At 41.4% G+C, this 24,886-nt stretch overlaps 1 protein-coding gene across 4 annotated transcripts in view; it reads left to right on the forward strand.

The window, feature by feature from the left end:
- The first annotated feature begins 409 nt into the window (after positions 1–409).
- The window catches only part of Mtf2 (metal response element binding transcription factor 2), a 44,946-nt gene continuing 20,469 nt past the window's right edge, over positions 410–24,886 (forward strand). The window contains exons 1-8 of one of the 4 annotated variants that reach the window (XM_037209285.1): positions 410–698; positions 11,117–11,266; positions 16,726–16,742; positions 16,823–16,924; positions 17,034–17,115; positions 21,933–22,028; positions 22,254–22,354; positions 22,743–22,891. In XM_037209285.1, coding sequence (XP_037065180.1) covers positions 21,953–22,028; positions 22,254–22,354; positions 22,743–22,891 — 326 coding nt within the window. In that variant the 5' untranslated portion in view covers positions 410–698; positions 11,117–11,266; positions 16,726–16,742; ... (1 more) ...; positions 17,034–17,115; positions 21,933–21,952. Of the gene's footprint in view, positions 699–11,116; positions 11,267–16,725; positions 16,925–17,033; positions 17,116–21,932; positions 22,029–22,253; positions 22,355–22,742; positions 22,892–24,886 lie in introns of all 4 variants that reach the window. The other 3 variants (XM_028867396.2, XM_037209284.1, XM_028867395.2) reach the window with 3 other exon arrangements.

The raw sequence follows: 24,886 nt of genomic DNA on the forward strand, positions 1-24,886 counted from the left end.
AATCATTGAACGAAATTTGACATCCAAGGTTTCCTCCCCACTTACGGGAATTCTAATAGCAGGCCTCCCGGGTGAAGGTAAAAGTACTTTTTCAGTTAATATCTCCACAGAAAGGAAATCAGCCTAGCGAGATGTACTGAGCAATATCCCATTTCTGAGGACGTAAAAAAATATGCACAGGATAGGTTGGACACGACCTCTCCTTTAAAGAAGAGGGCACAGCGAGCACCAGCGTCCAGAAGCGCTGCGCTCACTATTGTGTCTGCACTGGCAGCAGGAGAACTTAGTCCCACCGCGACATTAAAGAGTCCCTCTTTGTTCAGCGCTGGTCCGGGACGTAGGGCGCGGTGTTCTTCCGCGCTCGCCGCGCAGTCCCCGCCCCTCTGCGGCCCTGGAGAGCTGCCATTCGGCCCTGGAGTGGCTCCGCGCTCCCAGAATGCACCGGTAGTCCGCGGGAAACCAAAATGGCGAAGGGCTGTAACGAAGTGGTCTGTGTTTGAGGCCGGTGTGAGAGCGCACACTCTCCTCCCCAGCCCTCGTCCCCAAGGCGTTCGGTGTGTGTGCGTGCGTGTGCGCAGGGTTCCCGCTGGGGCGGGTGCCCAGGGAGTGCCCGGACTCGCGGGGAAGCGCCCTCGGGGACGTGATTGCTTCTATTTTCCTGTATGAAGCGGTTGGCACCACTTAAGTGACCGAATGAGGTGAGAGACCTTGGCCTGGGAACCGACTCTTTCAGAGGAGGTAGAGATGGGGGAGAGACGAAAGAAAGGAAGCGAAGGACAGGGGGAAGATGGAGGATCCGGCTCTGGGCAAGGGACTCCGGTGTGGGGGTGTTTTTGCCTAGGTGCATGTGTTGAAAGAATGGATGGATGGAGTACTCAGTGGAATGTTGGTAAAAATAGGGACCGGAGGAACGGGCAGGCGTTCGGGGAGTCGGCTGATGGAACTAGAGACGTTGAGACAGGGAAGCTGTGTTTGGAGGGCAGGAAGGAACCCGGGGGCGGGAGACGGTTGGAGGGGCAGGATGAACCTGGTGATGAGGGGGTGGGGAACTGAGGGGTGGAACCGTCAAAATGTGGGGAGTCCAGTAGAGGGGCTGCCTGGCGTTTTAGGGGGCGCTAAGGGAAGTAGCAATATGGAACCCGGCAGTGCTAGGATTGTGTTGAATTGAGGTATATAGGACTCTAGTGGACGGGCCTGATACAGTCAGTGTAAGGATGAGGGAAATAGTCTGGAAAGCAAACCTTGGAAGCTTAAAGGGAAGACGTGGGAGGTGAACTGATATAGGGGAAGAGATTTTCTTATTAGGAGGCATTTCTTCTGATCAATTTAATTTTCCTGCTCAGATATTTTTATTCATCGTCACAACCTAGGTAATTACTAAACCAGGCTGTTTTTACATATTTCCATAGTGCCAGGCAGAACTCTGTGATTTACAATCTGATATCCTTGGTTGTTAGAATTTTTCTTTGGAAGAAATTAGAACTGACGGGTTTATTGAATGATTCGATTGTTTGTGTGTGTGTGTGTGTGTTTTTTTAAAGATTTATTTATTATGTATACCAAGAGGGCACCAGATCTCATTACAGGTGGTTGTGAGCCACCATGTGGTTGCTGGGAATTGAACTCAGGACCTCTGGAAGAGCAGCTGGTGCTCCTAACCTCTGAGCCATCTCTCCAGCCTGATTTGATTGTTTGTGAACAATAGCAAGAGGTATATGGGATGCTATTGTATTTTTTAAGTAAAACATTTAACTTTGGTTGAAGATATTACCATGTAGTAATTCGAAAACCCAGACAAGCCTGTGAATAACCTAGAAAAGTACCTAATGAGATCAAAGCAGAACTAGGAAACTCTGTAAATAGTGGTTGATTTGACTCCATTTGCTCTAGCAGTGACTTTCTCCTTCAAATAGATTCTATATCACCATCTCTGCAGACTGTTTTCATTTTTCTCTTGGGAATTTCTTTTTTGGGAAGTAAACTTAAAAGTAATTGTGGGTAAAATAAGGTAAAGTTACATTATTTTTTTATGTGAGGGTGTTGGATCCCCTGGAACAGGAGTTACAGGTGTGAGCTGCCATGTGGGTGCTGGGAATTGAACCTCAGTCCTCTGGAAGAGCAGACAGTTCTCCTAACTGCTGAGCCATATCTCCAGCTCTGTATCTTAAATTCTTTTTTTTTTCTCCTTCCTTTTTTAATCTTAAATTCTTAAGTCATCTTTTAGGATGCTGGATAATGCTTTTAAATTGAACCTTTTTTTTTTTCTTTAGTTTTGAAGCAGGGTCTTATTATGCAGCTCTGGCTTTGGCTGTCCTGAACCACTTAGTGTTGAAATCAAAGGTGTGATATTCTTGATCTTGAGTTAATGTCAGCAGCTATCATTGAGTATCCAACTTAAAGTACTTTACTTACGTGTATATTATGGAGAATTATTTTCCTTATTTGTTCAAAAAGTGTATACTGGGGACTTTCTGGGTTAAATGTAGTCTTAAGTGTTAAGACATGTTCAGTGCCCATGTAGAGTATGAAATTTGATTTTGAGCAGTGAGGAATGATAGGACGGACGGACACACACACACACACACACACACACACACACACACACACACTACAGCACCTCCAAGCTGTACAATTGCTAAAACTAATGAACCTTGACCTTAGTCATGATGGAAGTGCAAATAGATTCATAATGGAGCATGGTATCAAGATAGCTGAGGGCAAAACTATCAAGTGTCAGGAAAACAAGCAACAAGACATAGCTGAGACAAAAGCATGCTGGTCCAATGAAATACACAAGTGTGATTGCATCCCGAGTTTGGGGGGAAAGTATAGAGGGCATTTAAAAATATTTTTATATGTGCTTGCGTGCAGTGTGTGTGTGTGTGTGTGTGTGTGTGTGTGTGTAAGGATATATGTGCCAGTGTGCAGAGAGGCCAGAGCCATGACATCCCCTTGAGCTGGAGTCACAGGTGGTTGTGAGCTGTCTAACATAGGTGCAGTATGTGTTCCTAATAGCTGAGCCATCTCTCCAGTCCCTATAAAGGATATTTTTCACCTGTTATAGTGGTCTAAAATTTAATCTGTGGTAATGAGTGCATTTCGCTCTTTTCTTTTTCTTTTCTTTTTTATTTTATGTGCATTGGTGTTTTTGCCATGGGTGTCAGGTCCCTTGGAACTGGAATTACAGACAGTTGTGAGCTGCCATGTGGGTTCTCTGGAAGAGCATTCAGTGCTTTTAACTGATAAACTGTGTCTCCACTCCACCCCCACCCAGTCTGTATGTCCTCTGTCTGTCTTTCTTTCTTAGATTTCTCCATGTAGCCTTGGCTGTCCTGGATCTCACTCTGTAGACCAGGCTGACCTCAAACTGTTTCTGCCTCCCATGTGTGCTGGGATTAAAGGTGTGTGCCACCACTTCCCTGCCCTTTTTCTTTTATGTGTATGGTTTTGCCTGCATGTATGTATGTGCATCACATGGGTGCAGTGCCCACGGAGGCCAGAAGAGGGTGACATATCCCTTTGGAACTGGAGTTACAGACAGTTATAAGTTGCCATGTTAATTCTGGGTATCAGAGGTGCTGGGAATGGCACCTCGTCCTCTGGAAGAACAGCCACTGCTCTTAATTACTGAGCCATCTCTCCAGCCCATGAATATATTCTTCACTGTTAGCAGGGAGGGGCAGGAGGATCAAAAAGTCAAGGCTGTTCTCTGCCAGATAGGAGTTCAAAGCTAGCTGGGACACATGAGACCCTGTTGCAAAAAAAGTGAACTTGATTTACCAAGGTCTAAATAATATGATTAAAAGTAGGCCTTATACTTAGACATATAGTGCTGGTTGATCTTCATTGTCAGTTGGATACAGTTCAGAATCACCATGGAAACACACCTCTAGATGTGCCTATGATTGTTCTCAGAAAGGTTTAACTGAGGAGGGAAGACCTACCCTGACTATGTGGGGCACCACACCCATGGGCTGGGGTCCTGGGTGGACTCAATGGAGGAAGCAAGCTGAGCATGAACATTGATCTTCCTGACTGCAGATCAGTGTGATAGCTGCACCCGGCTCCTTCTGCCATGCTTCCCCCTTCCATGATGGACTGTACTCGGAAACTGTGAGCCAAAATATACACTTTCTTATATTGCTTTTGTCATTTTTTTTTTTTTAAATTCAGCAATGAGAAAAATACTGAATGCATATATCCTTAATAAAATTTCAAGCCATGAAGGATAAAGGAAGGAGGACTGGCACTCAATAGAGTCAAATTTTTTTGCATCATAATACTGGGTATAGTAGATGAGCAGCACCAAACTTCTTGGGGAAATTATTTACAACATAAATTCTATATGTAGGAATTTAATGAGTCTGTTGTTATGTATTGCCCAGCCTGACCTGGCACTCCTGTGTTGAAGTTGTCTTCCTGCCTTTCCTAACTAGGACTGCCACCCTACCAGTGAATTGTGATGAGGACTGAGGTATTTTTAGGTATGGAAGAAGACCTTAGAAGTTTTATGCACATACATTTTATTGTATATCACTTCTGTGGCCATAGAATATGTGATCTGAAACTGTCATGATGTGAACTTCTAAGATGACAAGAATAAAGCCTAGCCATCCCAGATGGTTCAGGAACACTATCTAGAAGCAGGGGTTACTCGTGGAAAGGGAGAATTCGAAATTGTCTTTGACAATTTAAAATGAGATGGTAATAGGATATATTAAGAATTCTGGACAAAGAGCTTGTTTTGTCCTATTCTGGTTTGTTTTTATTTTATCTTTATTTTTTCCTTAGATGTGATGCCTGTATTCTAATGAGAGTGAGAAAGGGTGTGGATTTCAGTGGATGGGGAAGTGGGGAGGATCTGGGACCAGTTGTGGTGATATATTGTGTATGCTAATAAAATTTGCCAGAAGATCAGAGAACAGAACAAGTCACTATATTAAACATAGAAGCCATGCAGTGGTGGTACACACCTTTAATTCTAGCACTGGGGAGGCAGAGATCCGTCTGAATCTCTGTGAGTTCAAAGCCACCTTGCAATGAGATTGACTCAGTCTAGGAGAGAAAAGCTAGGCAGTGGAGGCACACACCTTTAATCCAGTATTTGGGAATCACATGCCATTAATCTCAGCACTAGGAAGGAAGTGATGCCTGGGTGGAGAAAGGTATATAAGGTGTGAAGCTTTTTCAGGCTGAGGAGTTCTGGAGGTGAGATGTGGCAGTGGTATGTTCCTTTTGTCTCTCTGATTTTAGGTAAATTTTATTAGGGCACAAGTATATTACCACAACCGGTTGGGGAAGGGAAACCATAATCAGATATTAAATATACTTTGCGGATGTTGTTTTTAAGACAGTCTCGCCGGGCGGTGGTGGCGCACGCCTTTAATCCCAGCACTCGGGAGGCAGAGGCAGGAGGATCTCTGTGAGTTCAAGGCCAGCTTGGTCTCCAAAGCGAGCTCCAGGAAAGGCACAAAGCTACCCAGAGAAACCCTGCCTTGAAAAACCAAAAAAAAAAAAAAAAAAAAGACAGTCTCATGTAGCCCAGGCTGGCCATGAACTCCTGACTCTTCTATCTTTACTTGCGTGCTGGGATTTGTAGAAGTAACCGTCTTATTAAATAAGAAACACAGAGACCATGTAAAAATAAAGCCCAAGAGGTCAGAGCTAAGAGCCTTACCCTTCCTGCTTCAGCGATCCTCTTCAGCCAAGAGAGACCTACTTCCTGTGTGTTTGTCTTTATATAGACTTTCTGTTCTGCCTTCTCATTGGTTGTAAACCCACCCACATGACTGCCTTGTCACTGCCTGTCTGTACAGACCTCCAGGTCTTCTATGGTTGGTATTGAGACTAAAGGCATGTGTCTCCAATGCTGGCTGTATCCTTGACCACACAGAGATCTACCTAGCTCTGCCTCCCAAGTGCTGGGACTAAAGGCGTGCACCATGAACGCCCAGCTCCAGCTATGGCTCTGACCCCCAGGCAACTTTATTTATTAACATACAAATAAAATCACATTTCAGTACAAATAAAATATCACCATAGGGATTGCTGGTCGTGTGCCAGTTAATACTACTTAATTTTCAGTGACTAATATTTATGGAGTTAAAATATATTTCCTTCATTTATTTAGATTATAATATAATTACATCATCTCCTTTTTCCTCCCTCCAAACCCTCCCATATACCTCTCCTTGCTCTCTTTCAAATTTGTGACTTATTTTTTTCATTAATTGTTGTTTTATATATATATATGTATATATATATACATAATACACATATACATATTTATTCCTAAATACATAAATATTCTCAGTCTGAATAATGTTATTGTATATGTTTTAAGGGACGATCATTGGGTATTGAATAACCAACTGGTGTGCTCTTCCCTGGGTAAGGCTATTTTTCCCACTGTTAGCATTCATTAATTGCCTGTCTTTCTTTGTGTAGGGTTGAGGTCTCTTGGGCTTTCCCCTGCCTGCCCATGCTGACATGTCTCTCCGGTTTGTTTTTTGTTTTTTTGAAACATGGTCTTACTTGGTAGTGAACTCACTGTGCAGATCAGGGTGGCCTTGAACTCATTGAGATCTGCCTGTGTCTACCTCTTTTTTAATTTTAATTTTTTTATTTATTGGTGTGTTTGCCTGCATATATGTTTGTAGGAGCATCCCCTGGAACAGGAGTTACAGACAGTTGTAAGCTGCCATGTGGGTGCTGGGAATTGAACCTGGGTTCTCAGGAAGAGCAGCCAGTGCTCTTAACCACTGAGCCGTCTCTCCAGCCCCGCATCTACCTCTTAAGAGCTACAATTAGGAGCTGGAGAGATGGCTCAGAGGTTAAGAGCACTGACTGTTCTTCCAGAGGTCCTGAGTTCAATTCCCAGCAACTACATAGTGGCTCACAACCATCTGTAATGAGATCTGGCGCCCTCTTCTGGTGTGCAGTCATACATGCTGTATACATAATAAATAAATAAATCTTTTAAAAAAAAAGCTACAACTAAAGGAGTGCATCACCTTGTTCAGTTCATGTGTAGGCAGTCATGTTGGTAAGACTTTATGGATGTGTCTTCTGACATTCTTTGCAGACACAATCTCACAGCAAACCCCCTGTTCCTCTGGCTCTTGCATCTTTCTGTCCTCCTTTTCCTCGATGTTCCCTGAGCCTTAGTCACAGGGGTGGTGTTGTAGATGTGTCTGTTGGTACTGGACTCCACATCAGTTGCAAAGGGAAGTTTCCTGGATGAGGGATGAGGACTACACTTAACCGTGGGCATAAGAAAAAGTATTTAGAATGTAGTTAGGGATTATGCTTGTTTAGACTTTACTAGTCCTGGGTAGTTGGCTAGATTTCCAGTACTAGGCAAGAGTTCCCTCTCTGTTATGAAGGTTCTAAGTACAATTAGAGAGTTGTTGGTTACTGCCTAGTTATGCATGCCACGACCGCACCCTAAAACTCACTGTGCCATGCTGACCATTGTTGTTTCATAGATGTCACAGCTTCATAGGACTGCTGCTTCCTTCCTTTGGCAGCTTGTGTGGCACCTTCTGGTACCTAACAGGCCTAGGGAGGCTTTCAGGTTATTTCTAGCTGTGGTGTCTCTGGGCCTAGCGTCTGAAGTTCATGGTGTCTTCGGCAATAGGGGCTTGCTTTCTACCCCTTGGGTGTGGGTACCCAAGGGCATTAGCAGGAGCCTGTCATGTTTTAGGGTTGTCTTGGACAACCCTGACCAACAACTCCACTGGGTTTCTCGTGTGGTATTGGCGATCTTGTTAGATGTTTTTGGCTCTTGGAGGGAGCATTGTCAGCCCAGATGAAAAATTTTTCATTTAAACTATATGTTTATATGAAGACTTATGTATATTTATGGAATTTAAAGCTATTTATTGTGTATGTGTGGTTGCCGCTGTTATGCCCAGATTGTGGGAACCCCCCAAAAGACCACTAGGGAGATGGAATCCCATATGAGGTTTGGTCTCTCTGTCTGTCTGTCTGAAGCAGTGGAGAGAGCTGAGAGCCCTGAGTTCAGGCGGGGTAGAATTCTTATCATAGCAGAGGTTGGGGCGAGGGGATTTCCAGGGTTCAGGACCTTGTTTCGTTGACATTTGTCCAGGGGTATCTATAAAACAAAAATAGATGTGTGCTAGACTCAAGGACATCTGGCCACCTTGTCTAATGGTTGGATGTCAAGTACTTCCCCTTAGATGTAGACCTTCCCTGGGTGGGGTCAGCTTATGACTTTTCCTGGGTCTGGGTGTTGCCTCAGTAAATCTGTCACAGAAGCCGTGTCTGGGCCTCAAAGCCTGTCATGGCAGCTGTGTGGTCAAGCTGTTTTGGGGCCCCTCTACAGCTACAGCACACATGTGGAAATCAGAGGGATAGAGTCTGGGGATAGAACTTAGGTCAGCAGGCTTGGTGGCAAACCTCTTTACCTGTTCAGTCACCTCACTGGCTCTTAAAATTTCATTTGTTTGGATGGACTTACTTTTGTGTGTCCGAGTGTTATGCCTGCATGTATGCATTTGCTTGGTATATCCACGGAGGTCAGAACAAGACACTGGGTCCCCTGGATCTGGAGTTAGAGAGTTGTTAGCTACCACGCGGTGATGGGGAACAGCACTGCAAGAGCAGTAAGTACCCTGAGCTGCTAAGTCGTTTCTAGTTCTTCTGTGAGATGGGGTTTCTCTGTAGCTTTGGAGCCTTTCCTAGAACTCACAGAGATCCACCTGTCTCTGCCTCCCTAGTGCTGAGATTAGAGGCTCTGCCACCACTGCCCTGCCTCCTCTATGGAGTTTTAATGAAAATTCTGACTTAAAAGACAAACACCGCCTGCTTTTGAAAACAAGACTGGGATAGGGAGGGGAACAATTGCTTTTCAGTTTATTCCTTTCTTTCTAAAAATATTTGTGGAGCTGGAGAGATTGCTCAGCAGTTAAGATCCCTGGCTGCTTTTCCAGAGGACCCTGGTCTATTCCCAGTTCCCACATGGTAGCTCACAACCATCTATAATTTCAGTTCCAGGAAAATCTAACACCTTATTCTGGTCTCCCTGGACACTGCATTAAAGTCATATACAGATATACATGCAGGCAAAACACTGAAACACATAAAACAAAATTTAAAGACGACTTATTTTTGATGCAGTGCCCAAAGAGGAGCTCCCCTGGAGCTGGAGTTACAGGTTGTTATGAGTCTCCTAACGTAGGTTCTGGGAACTGAACTCTGGTTCTCTGAAAAAGCAATGCATTTGTTTTTATTCTTTTCCTTTCTTCCTTCCTCTCCTCCCCTCTGCTCCCCTCTCCCCCAGAGAGAGTTTCTCTGTGTGGCTTTGGAGCCTGACCTGGAACTGTAGATCAGGCTGGCCTCAAACTCAGAGATCCTCCTGCCTCTGCCTCCCTAGTGCTGGGATTAAAGACGTGCCCCACCACTGCCTGGCCAGTGCATGTTCTTAACTGATAAACCATATCTCTAGCCCTCTTTTTTTTTTTTTTTATTCTTTTCAAGGCTGACCTTGAACTCACAGAGATCCTCCTGTGTCTTCTGGAGTGCTGGGATTAAACACATGAGTCATTTTGCCTGGCAATTTCTTGCTATTTAAAAAAATTTTTTTTGAGTCAGTTTCTCTGTGTAGCCCTGGATGTCCTGGAATTAGCTTTGTAGACCAGGATGGCCTCCAACTCAGAGATGTTCATAAGTTTAAGAAAGTTGTGTGCCATCACCACCTAGCTAATTTAAATTTTTTATGTATGATAATGTTAATTTTTTAAAACTAAAGCAGAAGCCATGTGGTGGTGTCACACGCCTCTAATCCCAGCACTTGGGAGGCATAGGCAGCCAAATCTTTGTGAGTTTGAGGCCGGCCTGATCTATAGAGCGAGTTCCAGGTCAGGCTCCAAAGTTATACAGAGGCTAGCCTGCAGCCTGGTCTACAGAGTGAGTTCCTGCGCTACACAGAGAAACTCTTGTCACAAACAAACAAACAAACAAAAGAAATAGAGCAGAGCTAGCTTAAAAAAATTTTTTTTTAAGAAAATATATTTTGCCTGTGTATCTTTGTATCACACATGTGCCTGATGCCCATGAAGGGTTGATGCCGATCCTCTGAGGCTAGGGTTATAAACAGTTATGACCTGTTGTGTGGTAATTGGGAATCTGGAAGAGCAGTCAGTGCTCTTAACTACTGAGCTGTCTCTCCAGTCTTAGAGTTAGTCTCAAATCTGCTTGCCTTATGCTTTCTGATCTTGGTAGAACTTTGGTTTCTTTGATGTTAGGTGTTCATATATTCCTCAGTTAAACAGAAAGCATCCAGGCTCAGATTTTATTTTACTTTATCTGCTTCAAAAGGTAAGAGAATTGCCGGGCGGTGGTGGCGCACGCCTTTAATCCCAGCACTCGGGAGGCAGAGCCAGGTGGATCTCTGTGAGTTCAAGGCCAGCCTGGTCTACAGAGCGAGATCCAGGAAAGGCGCAAAGCTACACAGAGAAACCCTGTCTCGAAAAACAAAAAAAAAAAAAAAAAAAAAAAGAAAAAAAGAAAAAAAAGGTAAGAGAATTACTTCCTCATAGGTTTGGTGCAGGATCAACCTAAGTAGATTGCTGCTTCCTTTGCATCTGGGTCCTGTTTTGGCTCATTGAGCTTTGTGAATTTGACCATATCTGAGTGAAATAGTCCACCAAAAGTGTCTTCCTCATTTGTTACGTTATATCCTTCACATCACAGGGAGTGGAAGAAATTCTGGGAAAGAATGTAGCAACCATAGCAGTTTTGTGCAGTTTAGAAGGGACTTAAGCCCTGTGTGGTGGCAAACTCCTGTAATCCCAACACTGAACAAGCAGAGGCCAGTTTGAGCTACAATGTGACATCCTGTTTCAAAACCTTAAAACTGTAAACCAAATCAAACCAAAAAACCCAAAAAGATGAGACTTCTTGTTCCTGGGTTTGGGGTAAGGATAGACTAGGTGGGTTTTGATTTGTTTGCTTTGTTGTTTTGTCCCGTAGTTCTGTTCCCCCTACTATTGCAAGACCATTTTGCTTTATAGGTTGATGAATCAAGGAGAAGTGCCTTTTTGCAAGGTGGCAGTGTGAAGTAGGATTAGATTTTCCTTCCTTTTTTCCTTAGCTGCCGAGTGGTTCACCATGGACTAGAGTAGTGGCAAGGGCACTGGAAACGTGATTGTGGTGGAGTGGAGGTGTCATGGCTGATCTGTTCCCAGAGAAGAGGAGGGAATTGGAGCAGCACAATAGAGGGATGAAAGTTCCCACTAGGGAGGTGAGTCCTGTGTTGGGGTGGTAGCGTTCAGCCTTAGATTCAACTAGATTTTAATCTAGCCTAAATTAAACAGCCAGTTTTTGCTAGTAGTTTACTGACTGCTTATTGTTTATCTGTGTGTTGTGCTAAGTACTCAGGAGGATATGGTAAGCAAGCTTGAACAGTTTTCCTACCCTTTAGAACATAGGCTGTATACAGGGTGGAGAGTAAAGACCCATTTTCTTTTTTATTGAAGAAAAAATAATTGAAATGTCAGATTTCTTTGAGAAATTATACTAGGTCCTTAAGTTGTATTTTTCACTTTCTGTTAATTCTTTGAGAACTTGATAAAATGTATTTTGTTTTTGTTTCTTCTAGACAGGTTTTCTCTGTAACCCTGACTATCTTGGAACTTGCTTTGTACTGAGTTTGAGGCTGACCTTGAACTCAGAGATCCACCTTAGTGTTAGGACTAAAGGCTGCACCACCACTGTCCAGCTGATAAAATGTATTTTGATCATCTTCATCCTCTACTCTCAGACTTCCTCACCCCTAACTACTCTCCTCCTACCCCCACTGCTAAACTATCCCACTGAGTCCAGATGGCCCCTGGGTGTGAGGGCCATATACTAAAACTTGATATTATAGCCTCAGAAAGTATTTTAAATGCAACCCCAACCTCCCCCCCACCCCCACCCACAGGGTTTCTATAACTCTGGCTGCCCTGGAACTCAATATGTAGACCAAACTGGTCTTAAACTCACAGAACTCTGCCTGCCTCCTGAGTGCTGGGATTAAAGATGTGCACCACCGCCGCCCAGTTACATTTTAAAATATGTATTGTTGGTATGTGTGCATATACCTGTGTACCATAGCATTCATGTGGAGATCAGAGAACATCTTGCTGCAATTATTTTTTTCCAGTCTGTGGGTTCTGGGGATCAAACTCAGGTTGTCAGACTTAGCAACAAGTACCCTTACTCTCTGAGCCATCTTACTGGTCCAAAGATTATTTAGATTATCTATCTAGGCTCTAACAATTAATTCAGATGATTTCCTAGTTAACTAGGGGAACAAAATAGGAAGATAGGATGAGGAAAATTATTTCTTTTTCTTTAATCTACATTATTTAAATTATTCAGCCAATTACCAAGTTGTTGAGTTGGGGCCTTATTTAATGTATGTATAGTAAACCAAAAAGGGAAGACTATTTTTTTTAGCCCTTTGTTAACCATTTTCTCTGTTGAGTGGCATTCTCTATCAAGTTAGGTATCCCAGGGGCTGGAGAGGTGGCTCACTGGTTAAAAGTGCATACTGTGTTTGTAGAGTTTGGTTCCCAACACCCATGTTGGGTGGCTTAACACTGCCTGTAACTCCAGTTATGGGAGTATCTTACACCGCTGACTTCACAGGGCACTGCACTTAATGTGCACACATCTCTATACAGATAGACACACATAAACTCAATTAAAAAGAAAGACAACAATTTAAAAAAAAACTTGAAAAACAATTTTATTACATTTATCCATTCATTTATCCATTTATTTATTTATTTATTTATTTATTTATTTATTTATTTATTTATTTATTTATTGAGACAGGGTTTCCCTGCAGCCTTGGCTGTCCTGGAACTTGCTCTGTACCCAAGGCTGGCCTTGAATTCACAGAGATCCTTTTGCCTCTGCCTCCTAGGTGGCTGGAACTAAAGGTGTGCACCACCACTCTGGCTCTACACATAAATCTTTATTGTTAACCATTGTAGATTTAACCAACCGTCTTATTAAATAAGAAACACAGAACCAATGCAAAGAAGAAAGTCAAGAGGTCAGAGATAAGAGCCTTACCCGCCTGCTGCAGCTAGCCTCTTAAGGCAAGAGACCTCTCCGAAAGAGAGCTACTTCCTGTCTGTTTGTCTTTATATAGACTTTCTGTTCTGCCTTCTCATTGGTTATGAAACCAACCACATGACTGCCTCTGTAGCTCTGCCTACCAAGTGCTGGGATTAAAGGTGTGCACCACCAACGCCCAGCTTTTGCTATGGCTCTAATAGCTCTGACCCCCAGGCAACTTTATTAACACACAGTTAAAATCACATTTCAGTACAAATAAAATATCACCATAAACCATGTGTTGGCAACCTTACTGGGTTCTTTCTTTTTTTTTTTAATCTTTATTTTTATTTGTTAATTGTGTGTATGTATGTAATGTATGTACATATATATGTGGGCATGTGTATATATACCATGTGCATGTGGAGGTCAGGAAATTGGTAGGAGTTTTTTCCTTCTACCCTATGGATCCTGAGGATTGAGCACAGGTCATCGCTTGGCAGTAGGCATCCATTCCTGCTGAGCCATCTTGCTGTGCCCTCATTTTCAGTACTTATTGAGTATGGAGGTGCATAACATCATGCATGTGGAGGTCCGAGGACAACTTGTCAGATTATGGGAGTCAGTTCTTTTCTTTTACCATGTGGGTTTGGGGGTGGGGAGCACTTCCCAGATGAGCCATCTTTTGTCCCCAGCCGCACTTTCTGAGACAGGGTCTCACTAGCTGACCTGGAACACGCTATGTAGACTGGGCCTTGAACTCAGAAACATCTGCCTGCCTTTGCTTCTTAAGTGTTGGGCTTCTTAATAGCTTTTTAGAGATTTTGCTGTGGACAGGAAGGAAAAAGTAAGGTCAAAGGGTAAGTGTAACCTATTCCTAGATTGGGTTCTTGTTACCAAACACAGCACATCAGCAATTTCAGGAGCAGGGAAGAAACACTAGGAAATGAAAAGTTACCAAGTTTGATGTTTAATCAAAGAATGTGTGCTGCATAAGAGAAGTAATAGAGTGGAGAGTAAGACAGGTGCATCGCCACCACAAAGGGGGAGGGTGTGTTGAAATCGTAGCAAAGCATATGAAGGTATCTAGGATGTTTGCCACTTTGATTGTGTAGTTTCCATTCCAGAATTAGGGGGCATTCTGCTGACTTATTTTCATACTTAATTATGCTGTTCAAGTTTGGTTAGTTAGATAAGGGGTGTTTGCTTATTTATATAGGTTAGACATAGCCCAGGCTAATCTTGCACTTCTCAAACTTCCTGTGTAGTTGAGGATGACCTTGAACTTCTGATCTTCCTGCTTGCCCAGTCCTGGGATTTTAGGTGTACCACTACACCTGCACCTGGTTTTCTTTTGTTTATTTTGTTTTACCGTGTTCGGGACATGCTAGGCCAGCACTCTGCTGACTGAACTGCATCTCCAGCTCTCTTTTGTTGGTTTGAAGATTATCATTCCATTTTTCAGTGACTGTTGGCATTTACCACACTTGTAGGTTTTGAGTTTGTTGAATACATAGATTTAACATTTTTCAGCAATTTAGAGGGAAAGTATCAGTTAATTCTTTTTGGACAACTTTAAAATGTATTTCTTTCATACCAAAACTCTGTAACTATAAACATTTAATCCTTCCTTCTACCTCCAGCTACCTCCATTCTACTTCTTTCTTGTCTATGAATTTGACTGTTTTATGTATCTCATATAACCAGAATTAAACAGTACTTGTCTGTTTTATCTGAATTGTTTTACTTAGTGTAATGTCTTCAAGATCCCATGCTGTAGCATGGGCATGAATTCCAGAATTTGTGTTATTTTTAGGCATTGAAAACAGGTTTCCTTTGTTCTTAGCTACTGAGATTTTTTCTCACTTTTACTTATTTTCTTTCCTTTTTATTTTTCTGAACTTTTATGCTCTCTTACTGTCTGTATAGTTTTACATGTCCTTGTATGTACACTGTTTTGTCCTTTAAGAAAATTGATGTTGGGGCCAGGCGGTGGTGGTGCACGCCTTTAATCCCAGCACTCGGGAGGCAGAGCCAGGTGGATCTCTGTGAGTTCGAGGCCAGCCTGGACTACCAAGTGAGTTCTAGGAAAGGCGCAAAGCTACACAGAGAAACCCTGTCTCGAAAAACAAAAACAAAAAAAAAAAAAAAGAAAAGAAAAAAAAGAAAAGAAAAAAAAAAAAAGAAAATTGATGTTGGGGCTGGAGACATGACTCAGCAGTTAAAAGAGCACTGACACTCTTCCAGAGGACTGTTTGAGTCCTGTCACCTACAAAGTGGCTCACAACCATCTTGAAACTCCAGTCCTAGGAGCTCCAACATCCTCTCCTGGTCTTCTCTGTCACCAGCCACTCACATGGTGCACAGACATAAATTCAGACAAATAAAAAATATATAAAAAATTTTTGAAAAATTGATGATGTGCTAGGCTGTTCACAGAATTACTAAAATGTAAGTTAAAATGAGTTTAGAGTGTCACTTGGAACCATTGCTTGAAAAGTAAGATCTTATACTTTTTACTTGATTATGATTTTGTGAAATCTAAAGTTTTCTATTTTAATTACATTCATTTTGTGTATGTGTGTGCCATTACATGCATGTGTAAGTCAGGACATCTTGCAAGAGTCTATTCATTTCCTTCCACGTGAGTCCTAGGGATCAAATTCAGGTGGTCAGGCTTGGTGGCTTGTGCCTTTATCTGCTGAGCTTGTCAGTGGTTCAGTTGTCAATTTTTTTTTAAGATTGATTTATTATGTATACAGTGTTCTGCCTGCACATTTGCCTATAGGCCAGAAGAGGGTACCAGATCTCATAGATGGTTGTGAGCCACCATGTGGTTGTTGGAATTGAACTCAGGACCTCTGGAAGAGCAGCCAGTGCTCTTAACCTCTGAGCCATCTCTCTAACCCACCTCAGTTGTCAATTTTTAAAAAGAATTCTTTTGGTTTTTTTGAGACAAGGTTGCTCTGTAGACCAGGCTGGCTTTGAATTCACAGAGATCTGCCTGTCTTTGCCTCCTAAGTGCTGGTATTAAAGGTGTGTGCCACCACTGCCCGATTAAAAAAGAAAAAAAGAAAAAAAAAACCCAACTTTTAAGTGTGCAAATTTAGATTGATATATTCTCCCCTCTTCCAACAAGAAAATTTCTGTAGTGAGTCTCTGTACTACTGCCTTCCCCGTGAATGTGAACATGGTCATCTATTCCAGAACTCATATATCTTACTTACATGTGGCCTAGCTAAGAGGTTAAAGCTTCAATCTTTAAACTTTATTTAAAGGCAGGGTTCTAACTGTGTAGCTCAAGTGGGGCTGGACAGCCTCAGCAGCCTGTGCTGGCCTGGACTCTCCCTGTGCTCAGCCTCCCAAATGCTGACATTGCAGACTTTGCCACCATACCAGCTGTTTTCAGCTGTTGTGCTAATATGTTTTGGTGAAATGACTGCTGAATCTTTCACTTAGGGTAGGCAATGAGAAAATATTATGAATTGTTTCTGTTTTGTTTTAAATCTATTTCGAAAGCATTTGTCATTTATTTGTTGCTTTTCTCACAAATTAAGGTTTTGTACCAAAAGTTTTGGTTAACATATGAAATATATCATTGGTGTAAAACTCTTGTAAGTCTTACATTTGGTCTTTTTGTTTCCTGAATAGAGACTCTACAGGAGCAGGTAACTCACTGGTCCACAAGCGGTCTCCTTTACGTCGAAACCAAAAGACGCCAGCATCCTTGAACAAGCTGTCTTTACAGGATGGACATAAAGCCAAAAAGCCAGCGTGTAAATTTGAAGAGGGTCAGGATGTCCTAGCTAGATGGTCAGATGGCTTGTTTTATCTTGGAACTATCAAAAAGGCAAGTTACCTTAATAGATCTCCATCTTTATAATAAACTTTGTAATAATTTAAAATTTAATCTTGTGCTTATAGTTTTAAGAGATTAGTGAATTCTCTCTGTCTTGCAGATAAACATATTGAAACAGAGCTGCTTCATCATATTTGAAGACAGTTCCAAATCCTGGGTTCTCTGGAAGGACATCCAAACAGGCAGGTGCTACTGTTTCTCTTGAACACAATGTAGACTGAAGTGAGCTTTCTTCAACATGGCATTTTCTGGTGCTAAATAAATTGAATATACTGTCTTTCTATGACTCAGTAGCATGTATGAGGAGAGGTTTAAAAATGTATTCAATATACAGAATTATCCCCTTTTCCTTGTTTTATAAACAAAGCTCTCTATAGTTTAATTGAATCTTTTTTTTGGGGTGGGGAGGACGGATGGTTCGAGACAGGGTTTCTTTGTGTAGCTTTGGAACCTGTCCTGAAACTCTTCTCTGTAGAACAGACTGGTCTTGAACTCACAGAGATTTGTCTGCCTCTGCCTCCCGAGTGCTGGGATTAAAGGTGTGCGCCACCACTGCCCTGGCTTAGAAGGGTTTTAATACCTAGTATTAATTTTTTTCTGTGAAATAATATATTCTTGCATTACTGTAGACAATGCAAATTTCTGTTTTGGCTATTTTTTCAGCAGTTGCATTGAATGAATAAAAATAAACTATATTCAGTAAACTTCTCTCTAGAAGTTTATTAATAAAATATAATTGAAAAATATTGAAAAAGAAGCTAGAGTGGCTGGAAAGATGGCTCAGGGGTTAAGAGCACTGACTACTCTTCCAGAGGATCCAGGTTCAATTCCCAGCATCTACATGGCAACTCAAAACTGTCTGTAACTCCAAGATTCAGCACTTTACGCAGATATACATGCAAGAAAACACCAATAAAATAATAAATAAAAAAATTTTTTTTTAAAAAGAAGCTAGGTAGAAATGTTTACTATAGCTTTATTCTTATGTTTTTTTAATTAAAAAATTGAATTTGGAAATAGAAAATAAAAAAAATAGAGTGTGGGGCTGGAGAAATGGCTCAGAGGTTAAGAGCATTGGCTGCTCTTCCAGAGGTCCTGAAATTCTCAGCAACCACATGGTGGCTCACAACCATCTATAATGAGATCTGGTGCCATCTTCTGGCATTCATGCATACATGCAGGCAGAACACTGTATACATAATAATAAAATAAATCTTTAAAAATAAAATAAAGTGTACAACATGTGTATGAGTGTAGATGACTGAAGAGGCCTGATGTATCAGATAGGTAGAGATGGAACTACAGGGGTTATGAGCCCATAGGTGCTGAGAACTGGTCTCTGGCCTCCTATAAGAGCAACACCTGGTTTTAGCCACTGGGCCATCCTTCTAGCCCTATTGTAGCTATTTTATTTTATTTTGGTTTTTTGAGACAGGGTTTCTCTGTGTAGCTCTGGACTAGGCTGGTATGGAACCCAGAGATTCACCTGTCCCTGCCTTCCAAGTGGGATTAAGGGTGTGCTCCACCACTGCCTAGCACTTTTTTTTTTTTTTTTTTGAGACAGAGTCTCTGTGTACCTTTGGCTGGCATGAAACTTGCTCTGTTGAACAGGTAGGTTTCGAACTCCACAAAAAGTTGAGCTGGCTCTGCTGGGATTAAAGCTATTTGCCACCATGCCCACGTTTATAGCTCTATTTGAAGCAAATATTTGATAGGTATTTTTAAGATTTATTATTTATTCATATGTGTATGTAGGGAGTTATTTATGGAGGTCAGAAGAATGTGTTGGATATTGTACTCTTATCACTTTCTACCTATTCATTTGAGGCAGGGTCTCTCCCTGAACCTGAGTCTAGTGTCTCACTGATGCTAATAGCCAGCAAACCCCAGTGATTATTCTGTCTCTGCACATACCACCCTGTGGTTGTATTGTGTTCCCCAAAATATTGTGCACCCTAATAAACTTATCTGGGGTCAGAAGCAGAACAGCCACAATATTAAACATAGAGGATAGGTAGTGGTAGCACATGCCTTTAATCCTAGCATTCCAGAGGCAGAAATCCATCTGGATCTATGTGAGTTCAAGGCCATATTGGAAACAGCCAGGCATGGTGACACACGCCTTTAATCCCACAAAGTGAGCCTTTAATCCCAGGGAGTGATGGCAGAAAGCAAAAAGATATATAAGGCGTGAGGATTAGAAACTAGAAGCATGTGACTGGTTAAGCTTTTAGGCTTTTGAGCAGCAGTTCAGCTGAGATCCATTTGGATGAGGACTCAGGCTTCCAGTCTGAAGGAAACAGGATCAGCTGAGGAATTGGCTGTGGCTTGTTCTGTTCCTCTGATCTTCTAGCATTCACCCCAATAACTAGCTTCAGGTTTGATTTTATTAGTAAGAACTTTTAACATTCCTGCTACACCACCCCCATCTGAGCTGGGTTTACAAATATTTGTAGGAATGCCTATGATTGTTGGGATCTGAACTCATACTTGTGGTTGAAGAGCAAGTGTTCTTAATCACTGAACTATCTCTTCTGCCCAGCATTTTGGTATAACTAAGACGAAAAAGCTAGGACTTTATAGATGGCTTAATCTGTTGTAAGGAAGACCATGTGCAATTAAGCTAGGCCAGTAATCTTGTAAATTTGATATTAAAAAGGTATACTTGGATTTCACAAGTAAAGCTAATTCCCAAGTTTCTTATGTTTGTTTCTTGAGGTGAATACATAGTTTATTGGATTAATAACTCCTTTTCTGCAGAATTGCCTTCTTCTTCACCAGTCCACATGGATGTAGTGGGAGTCATCTTAGGCACTTCCTCCTGGCTGGAGCTATATAGCCCTGTCTTGTGAAACAACACACTTAGCACAATGAGGCTATGCTCAGATTGACTACTCTCTAACTATGGCTATAAGCCTAGGAATTATGGAACAGGTCCCACTAAGTATATCAGGAAACAAAATTTGGAAGGGACAGAAGACCTAAATAAATAGTCAATGCTACAAGCAAAATAATAATTGGCACCTTCTACGTTACCTATATGTTATAGATAAAGATATAGTAAAGCAAATTTGTTTTCTTTCACTAGATGGAATGTTATGCAGCTATTAGGAGTTATGATTTTGAAAACTGGCTGTGTGAAAATGCTCTGGTAGAAGAAATATATTACCATGTATTGGGAGACCGAGGCTGAACTAATGTGACAAGCGTTCAAGGCAAACCCTGGGCTACATAGTGAGTTCCAGGCCAGTTTGGGATATATAGTAGGACCTTGTCTCGAGAAAGTCACCAAACAAAGTTAAGGGTTTTGTTGATGTAACCAACCGTCTTATTAAATAAGAAACACAGAAACAATGTAAAAGAGAAAGCTGAGAGGTCAGAGCTCAGAGCTAAAATCTCACCCTTCCTCCTGCGGTGTCCCAGCTTCCCGAAAGAGAGCTACTTCCTGTCTGTACGTCTTTTTTATAGTATTATTGTTCTGCCTTCTCATTGGTTGTAAACCCAAACACATGACTGCCTCGTCACTGTCTGAATGTACAGCCCCCTAGGTCTTAAAGGCATATGTCTCCAATGCTGGCTGTATCCCTGAACACACAGAGAACTATGGGATTAAAGGCGTGTGCCACCACCGCCACACTCTGTCTATGGCTCTAATAGCTCTGACCCCCAGGCAACTTTATTTATTAACATACAATCAAAATCACATTTCAGTTCAATTAGATTACCACCACAGGGTTTTCTTTTGTTTTTTGTTTTTCCCTTTTCTTTCTTTCTGTTTTTTTGAGACAGGGTTTCTCTGTGTAGCCTTGGCTATCCTGGAACTAGCTCTGTAGACCAGGCTGGCCTTGAACTCACAGAGAGCAGCCTGCCCCTGGTCTTTTGAGTGCTGAGATTAAAAGTGTGTGCCATACACCTGGCCTTGAAGTGTCCAGTTCATTCCTGCAGACAGTTTTTTCTGTGTGGCCCTGATTGTCCTGGAATTCAGTCTGTAGACCAGGCTGGCCATGAACTCTGAGATTGACCTGCCTCTGCCTCTCAAGTGCTGAGACTCAAGGCATGCACCACCACTGCCCAGAGAAGGGTTTGTTTTGTTTTGTTTTGTTTTGAGACAGGGTTTCTCTTTGTAGCCTTGGCTATTCTAGAACTACAGTCTGGTTGTAGACCAGACTGGCCTGGAACTCACAGAACTCCACCTGTCTCAGCCTCTCTGAGTGCTGGGATCAAAGGTGTGTGCCACTACCACCCACCTGAGGTTTTTTTTTGTTTTGTTTTTTTTGTTTTGTTTTGTTTTTCAAGATAGGGTTTCTCTGTGAAGCAGTCCTGTCTGTCCTGGAACTCACTCTGTAGACCAGGTAGGCTTTTTTTTTTTAAGGGTGGTAGTGGTACTTGATTCCCAGCACTGTGAAGGTACAGGCAAACAGATCTTTGAGTTTGAGGCCAGTTTGGTCTATAGATCAATTTGCAGGATAGTCAGGGATACACAGACAAAACATGTCTCAAAAAAAAAAAAAAAAAAAAAAAAGTTAAGGAAACAGTAATGTCTTACTTAGGTAATTAGCACTTCCAATTTTTGTTGCAGTAGAATTCTCTTCAGGTATATTATTAAACACTATATTTCTAGACTTCAGCCACGAAATTCTTGGTATCCAGCCTCTTTCATAATTAGTAAAAAGAACTGTTCTTAAGACCAGAAAGGGAGCACATAACTTCCTTGCCTATTTCCTGTGGTCTCGTGATACTAATGTATAAGATGAGTGAATACACAAACCTGAGTAGATGTGTATTCTACAGAGTAGTTCTAGTGTTAATAAATCTTTTCCAGTGTCTTAGTTTGGGTTTTATTGCTGTGAAGAGACACCATGACCACAACTCTTATAAAAGAATACAATAAACAGTTCTGAAGTTTATTGTCATGGTGAGAAGGCCATATGGCTACACTGAGTAATAAAAGTTCTGTGAAATTCTTCATGACTGTTTAATGTTGCTTTTCATATTTCAGGAGCCACTGGGAGTGGGGAAATGGTCTGTACAATATGTCAAGAAGAGTATTCAGAAGCTCCCAATGAAATGGTTATATGTGATAAGTGTGGTCAAGGTAAACATTCATTCTTCTTAGTTTTATAAATACCGAATGAGCCTATTGAAGATTAATGACTGTAAATACTTGTCTTGCTAATTTGAAACTTTATCGCAAGATCTATTTATCATTTATAATGTAGGGAACAACAAAACTAAAACTAAAATACCTTCTAGAAAATTTTATGTTCTGCAGTATTTGTTAATAAAATAGAATTTGCTTTATGCTTTTTTTGATATTAAGGGTATCATCAGTTGTGTCACACACCTCATATTGATTCGAGTGTGATTGATTCAGATGAAAAATGGCTCTGTCGACAGTGTGTTTTTGCAACAACAACAAAGGTATCTTTTAAAATGTTTTGGGCTAAAGCCCTAGATAGAATTTGTAAGGCATTATCATTGAAATGACTGTGTACATTGGAAGTTTGTTCTGAATGAAATTAGCAGCTAGTGCTGGTTAGAAAGAATTATTGTTTTAATAATGATCCTTAAATGGCTTGCAGTTATTTGTACTTTCTGATAGTGGTGTGGGGATTGGGACAATAAATTGAAAGAAGACAACAAAATAAATATATTACTAATAACAGATCAGACAATATGATATCAGAAATTTAGAATGGAAATTATTTCAGAAGTGTCAGGCATTTTTAAATTATAGAGTTATTAATTAGAAAATTTGGTAAAAAAATTTGACCTTCACTTTTTCAAATATTTTCCCTCTGATATATAGAGGGGTGGTGCGCTTAAGAAAGGACCAAATGCCAAAGCATTGCAAGTCATGAAGCAGACCTTGCCCTATAGTGTGGCAGACCTTGAGTGGGATGCGGGTCATAAAACCAACGTCCAGCAGTGTTACTGCTACTGTGGAGGCCCTGGCGAGTAAGTAAACACGCTTGTCTAAATGTCCTTTGAAGTGACGTTTGATAATGCACACTATCTTTTTTCTTTTTTAAAAAACGTTATGAAGACCTCTTTTTCTTGTTTGAGACATGGTCTATTGTATATACTTCCAAATTGACCTCAAATTCGGCAGGCTTTTCAAGAGCACTAGGATTGCAGGTGCTTACTACCATGCTTGGTATGACTTATTATGACTGACTGAGGTGTAAGAATGATAGTGAATTGCAAATGTATGAAAGAATCAGTTAAAATAAAAATTCTGAGGAAATACCGTCCTGTTTTTCTTCTTTCCCCCTCCTTCCCATCCTCTCTTTCCTCTTCCCTCCTCCCTCTTCTTTTTTGCTTACATCAGACATGACATTAAAATAAATTATAGAGGAAAATGTGTGATGTAGAGGCCCAGTTTGCCACTTTGGAGTGTGAAGTTTACTCGGTTCATTAGATGTTATATTTAATGTGATTATACATTTAAAAATTGGTATGCTTAAAATTAAAAATTTAAATATGCTTAATATTATTTGAATGAGTAATTAAGAGAGATTTTAGTTAAATGATAGAGTCCAGATGAGGCTTTTACTAAAGAAATATTCTATCCAGGTACTAGAGAGCCATACTTGGGATTCTTATGTTTATTTTAAAAGATTTTAAAATTTGTATATGTGGATTTGTTTGTATATGGATCATATGCATATGAGTGCAGTGCTTTCAGAGGTCAGAGAGGACATTAGATCCCATAGAGGATCTGAGTTGAGTTCTCAGCAACCACACTGGGTGACTCACAACCAGCCACCTTTAACTCTACTTCCAGAGGATCCAACACCCTTTTCTGGGCTTTGTGGGCAACTGTACTCAACATGCATATAGCCACATACAGGTACATCAATAAAAAATATAGGGACTGGAGGGGTGATGTGGCACACCTTTAATCCCGGCACTTGGGAGGCAGAGGCAGGCAGATCTCTGTGAGTTCAAGGCCAGCCTGGGCTACAGAGTGAGTTCTAGAACAGCCAAGGCTACCCAGAGAAATCCTGTCTCAACAAACAAACAAACAAACAGGGACTGCAGAGATGGCTTGGTGATTAAGAGAATTTACTGCTCTTGCAGAGGACCTGGGTTCATTCCTAGCACCCACCGGCAGCTCACAACTACTAACTCTAGTTCCCGGGGTGGGGGAATCTGGTACCTTCTCTGGCCTCTGCAAAACATTGCATGCACATGATGCATATACAGAGAAGCAGGCAACCACACATACACAAAAATTTAAAAAAAAGCCACCTAAGAGCCAGGCCCGGTGGCACATGTCTGTGGTTGTATTTACTCAGGAGGCTGAAGAAGGCTGGCTGCTTCCACATAGGACAGTGGCTCTCAACCTTCCTAATGCTGTGACCCTTTAATATAGTTTCTTATGGTGTGGTGACCCCCAACCATAAAATTAATTTGTTGCCACTTCATAACTAATTTTGTTACTCTTATGAATCATAATGTAAATGTCTGTGGTTTTTGATGGTCTTTGGTGACCTCTGTGAAAGCATCCTTTAACAACCCCTAAGGAATTGGAACCCACAGGTTGAGAATCCCTGGCCTAGAAGTTTGAAACTAGCTGTGCAGCAGTTAGAACCCAATTTTAAAAAAATATTTTAAACAACTGGGTGTGGTTGTGATCAGGAGTTCAAGGTCAACCTCAAAATGATACTCAAAGAAAAGAAAAGAGGGCCGAGGATATAGCTCAACTCTAATTGTGCCTGGTCTAGCAGGCTTGAAGTCCTGGATTTGATTCCTAGCACCTCATGAATTGGGTGAAGTGGTAATTCATCCTAGTACTAGAGAGGTGTGACGGACCCAGTTTTGAGGTCATCTTCAATTTTGAGGCTAGCCTGGGATGTGTCTCCAAAAAACAAAAAACAAAGAAAAACAACAATCAAAATAAAAAGTGCTATCTGGGTGTGCAGCTCATTGGTATAGTGTGTAACGACC

This window comes from Peromyscus leucopus, chromosome 10 (assembly GCF_004664715.2).
Source record: "Peromyscus leucopus breed LL Stock chromosome 10, UCI_PerLeu_2.1, whole genome shotgun sequence".
Taxonomy (NCBI): domain Eukaryota; kingdom Metazoa; phylum Chordata; class Mammalia; order Rodentia; family Cricetidae; genus Peromyscus; species Peromyscus leucopus.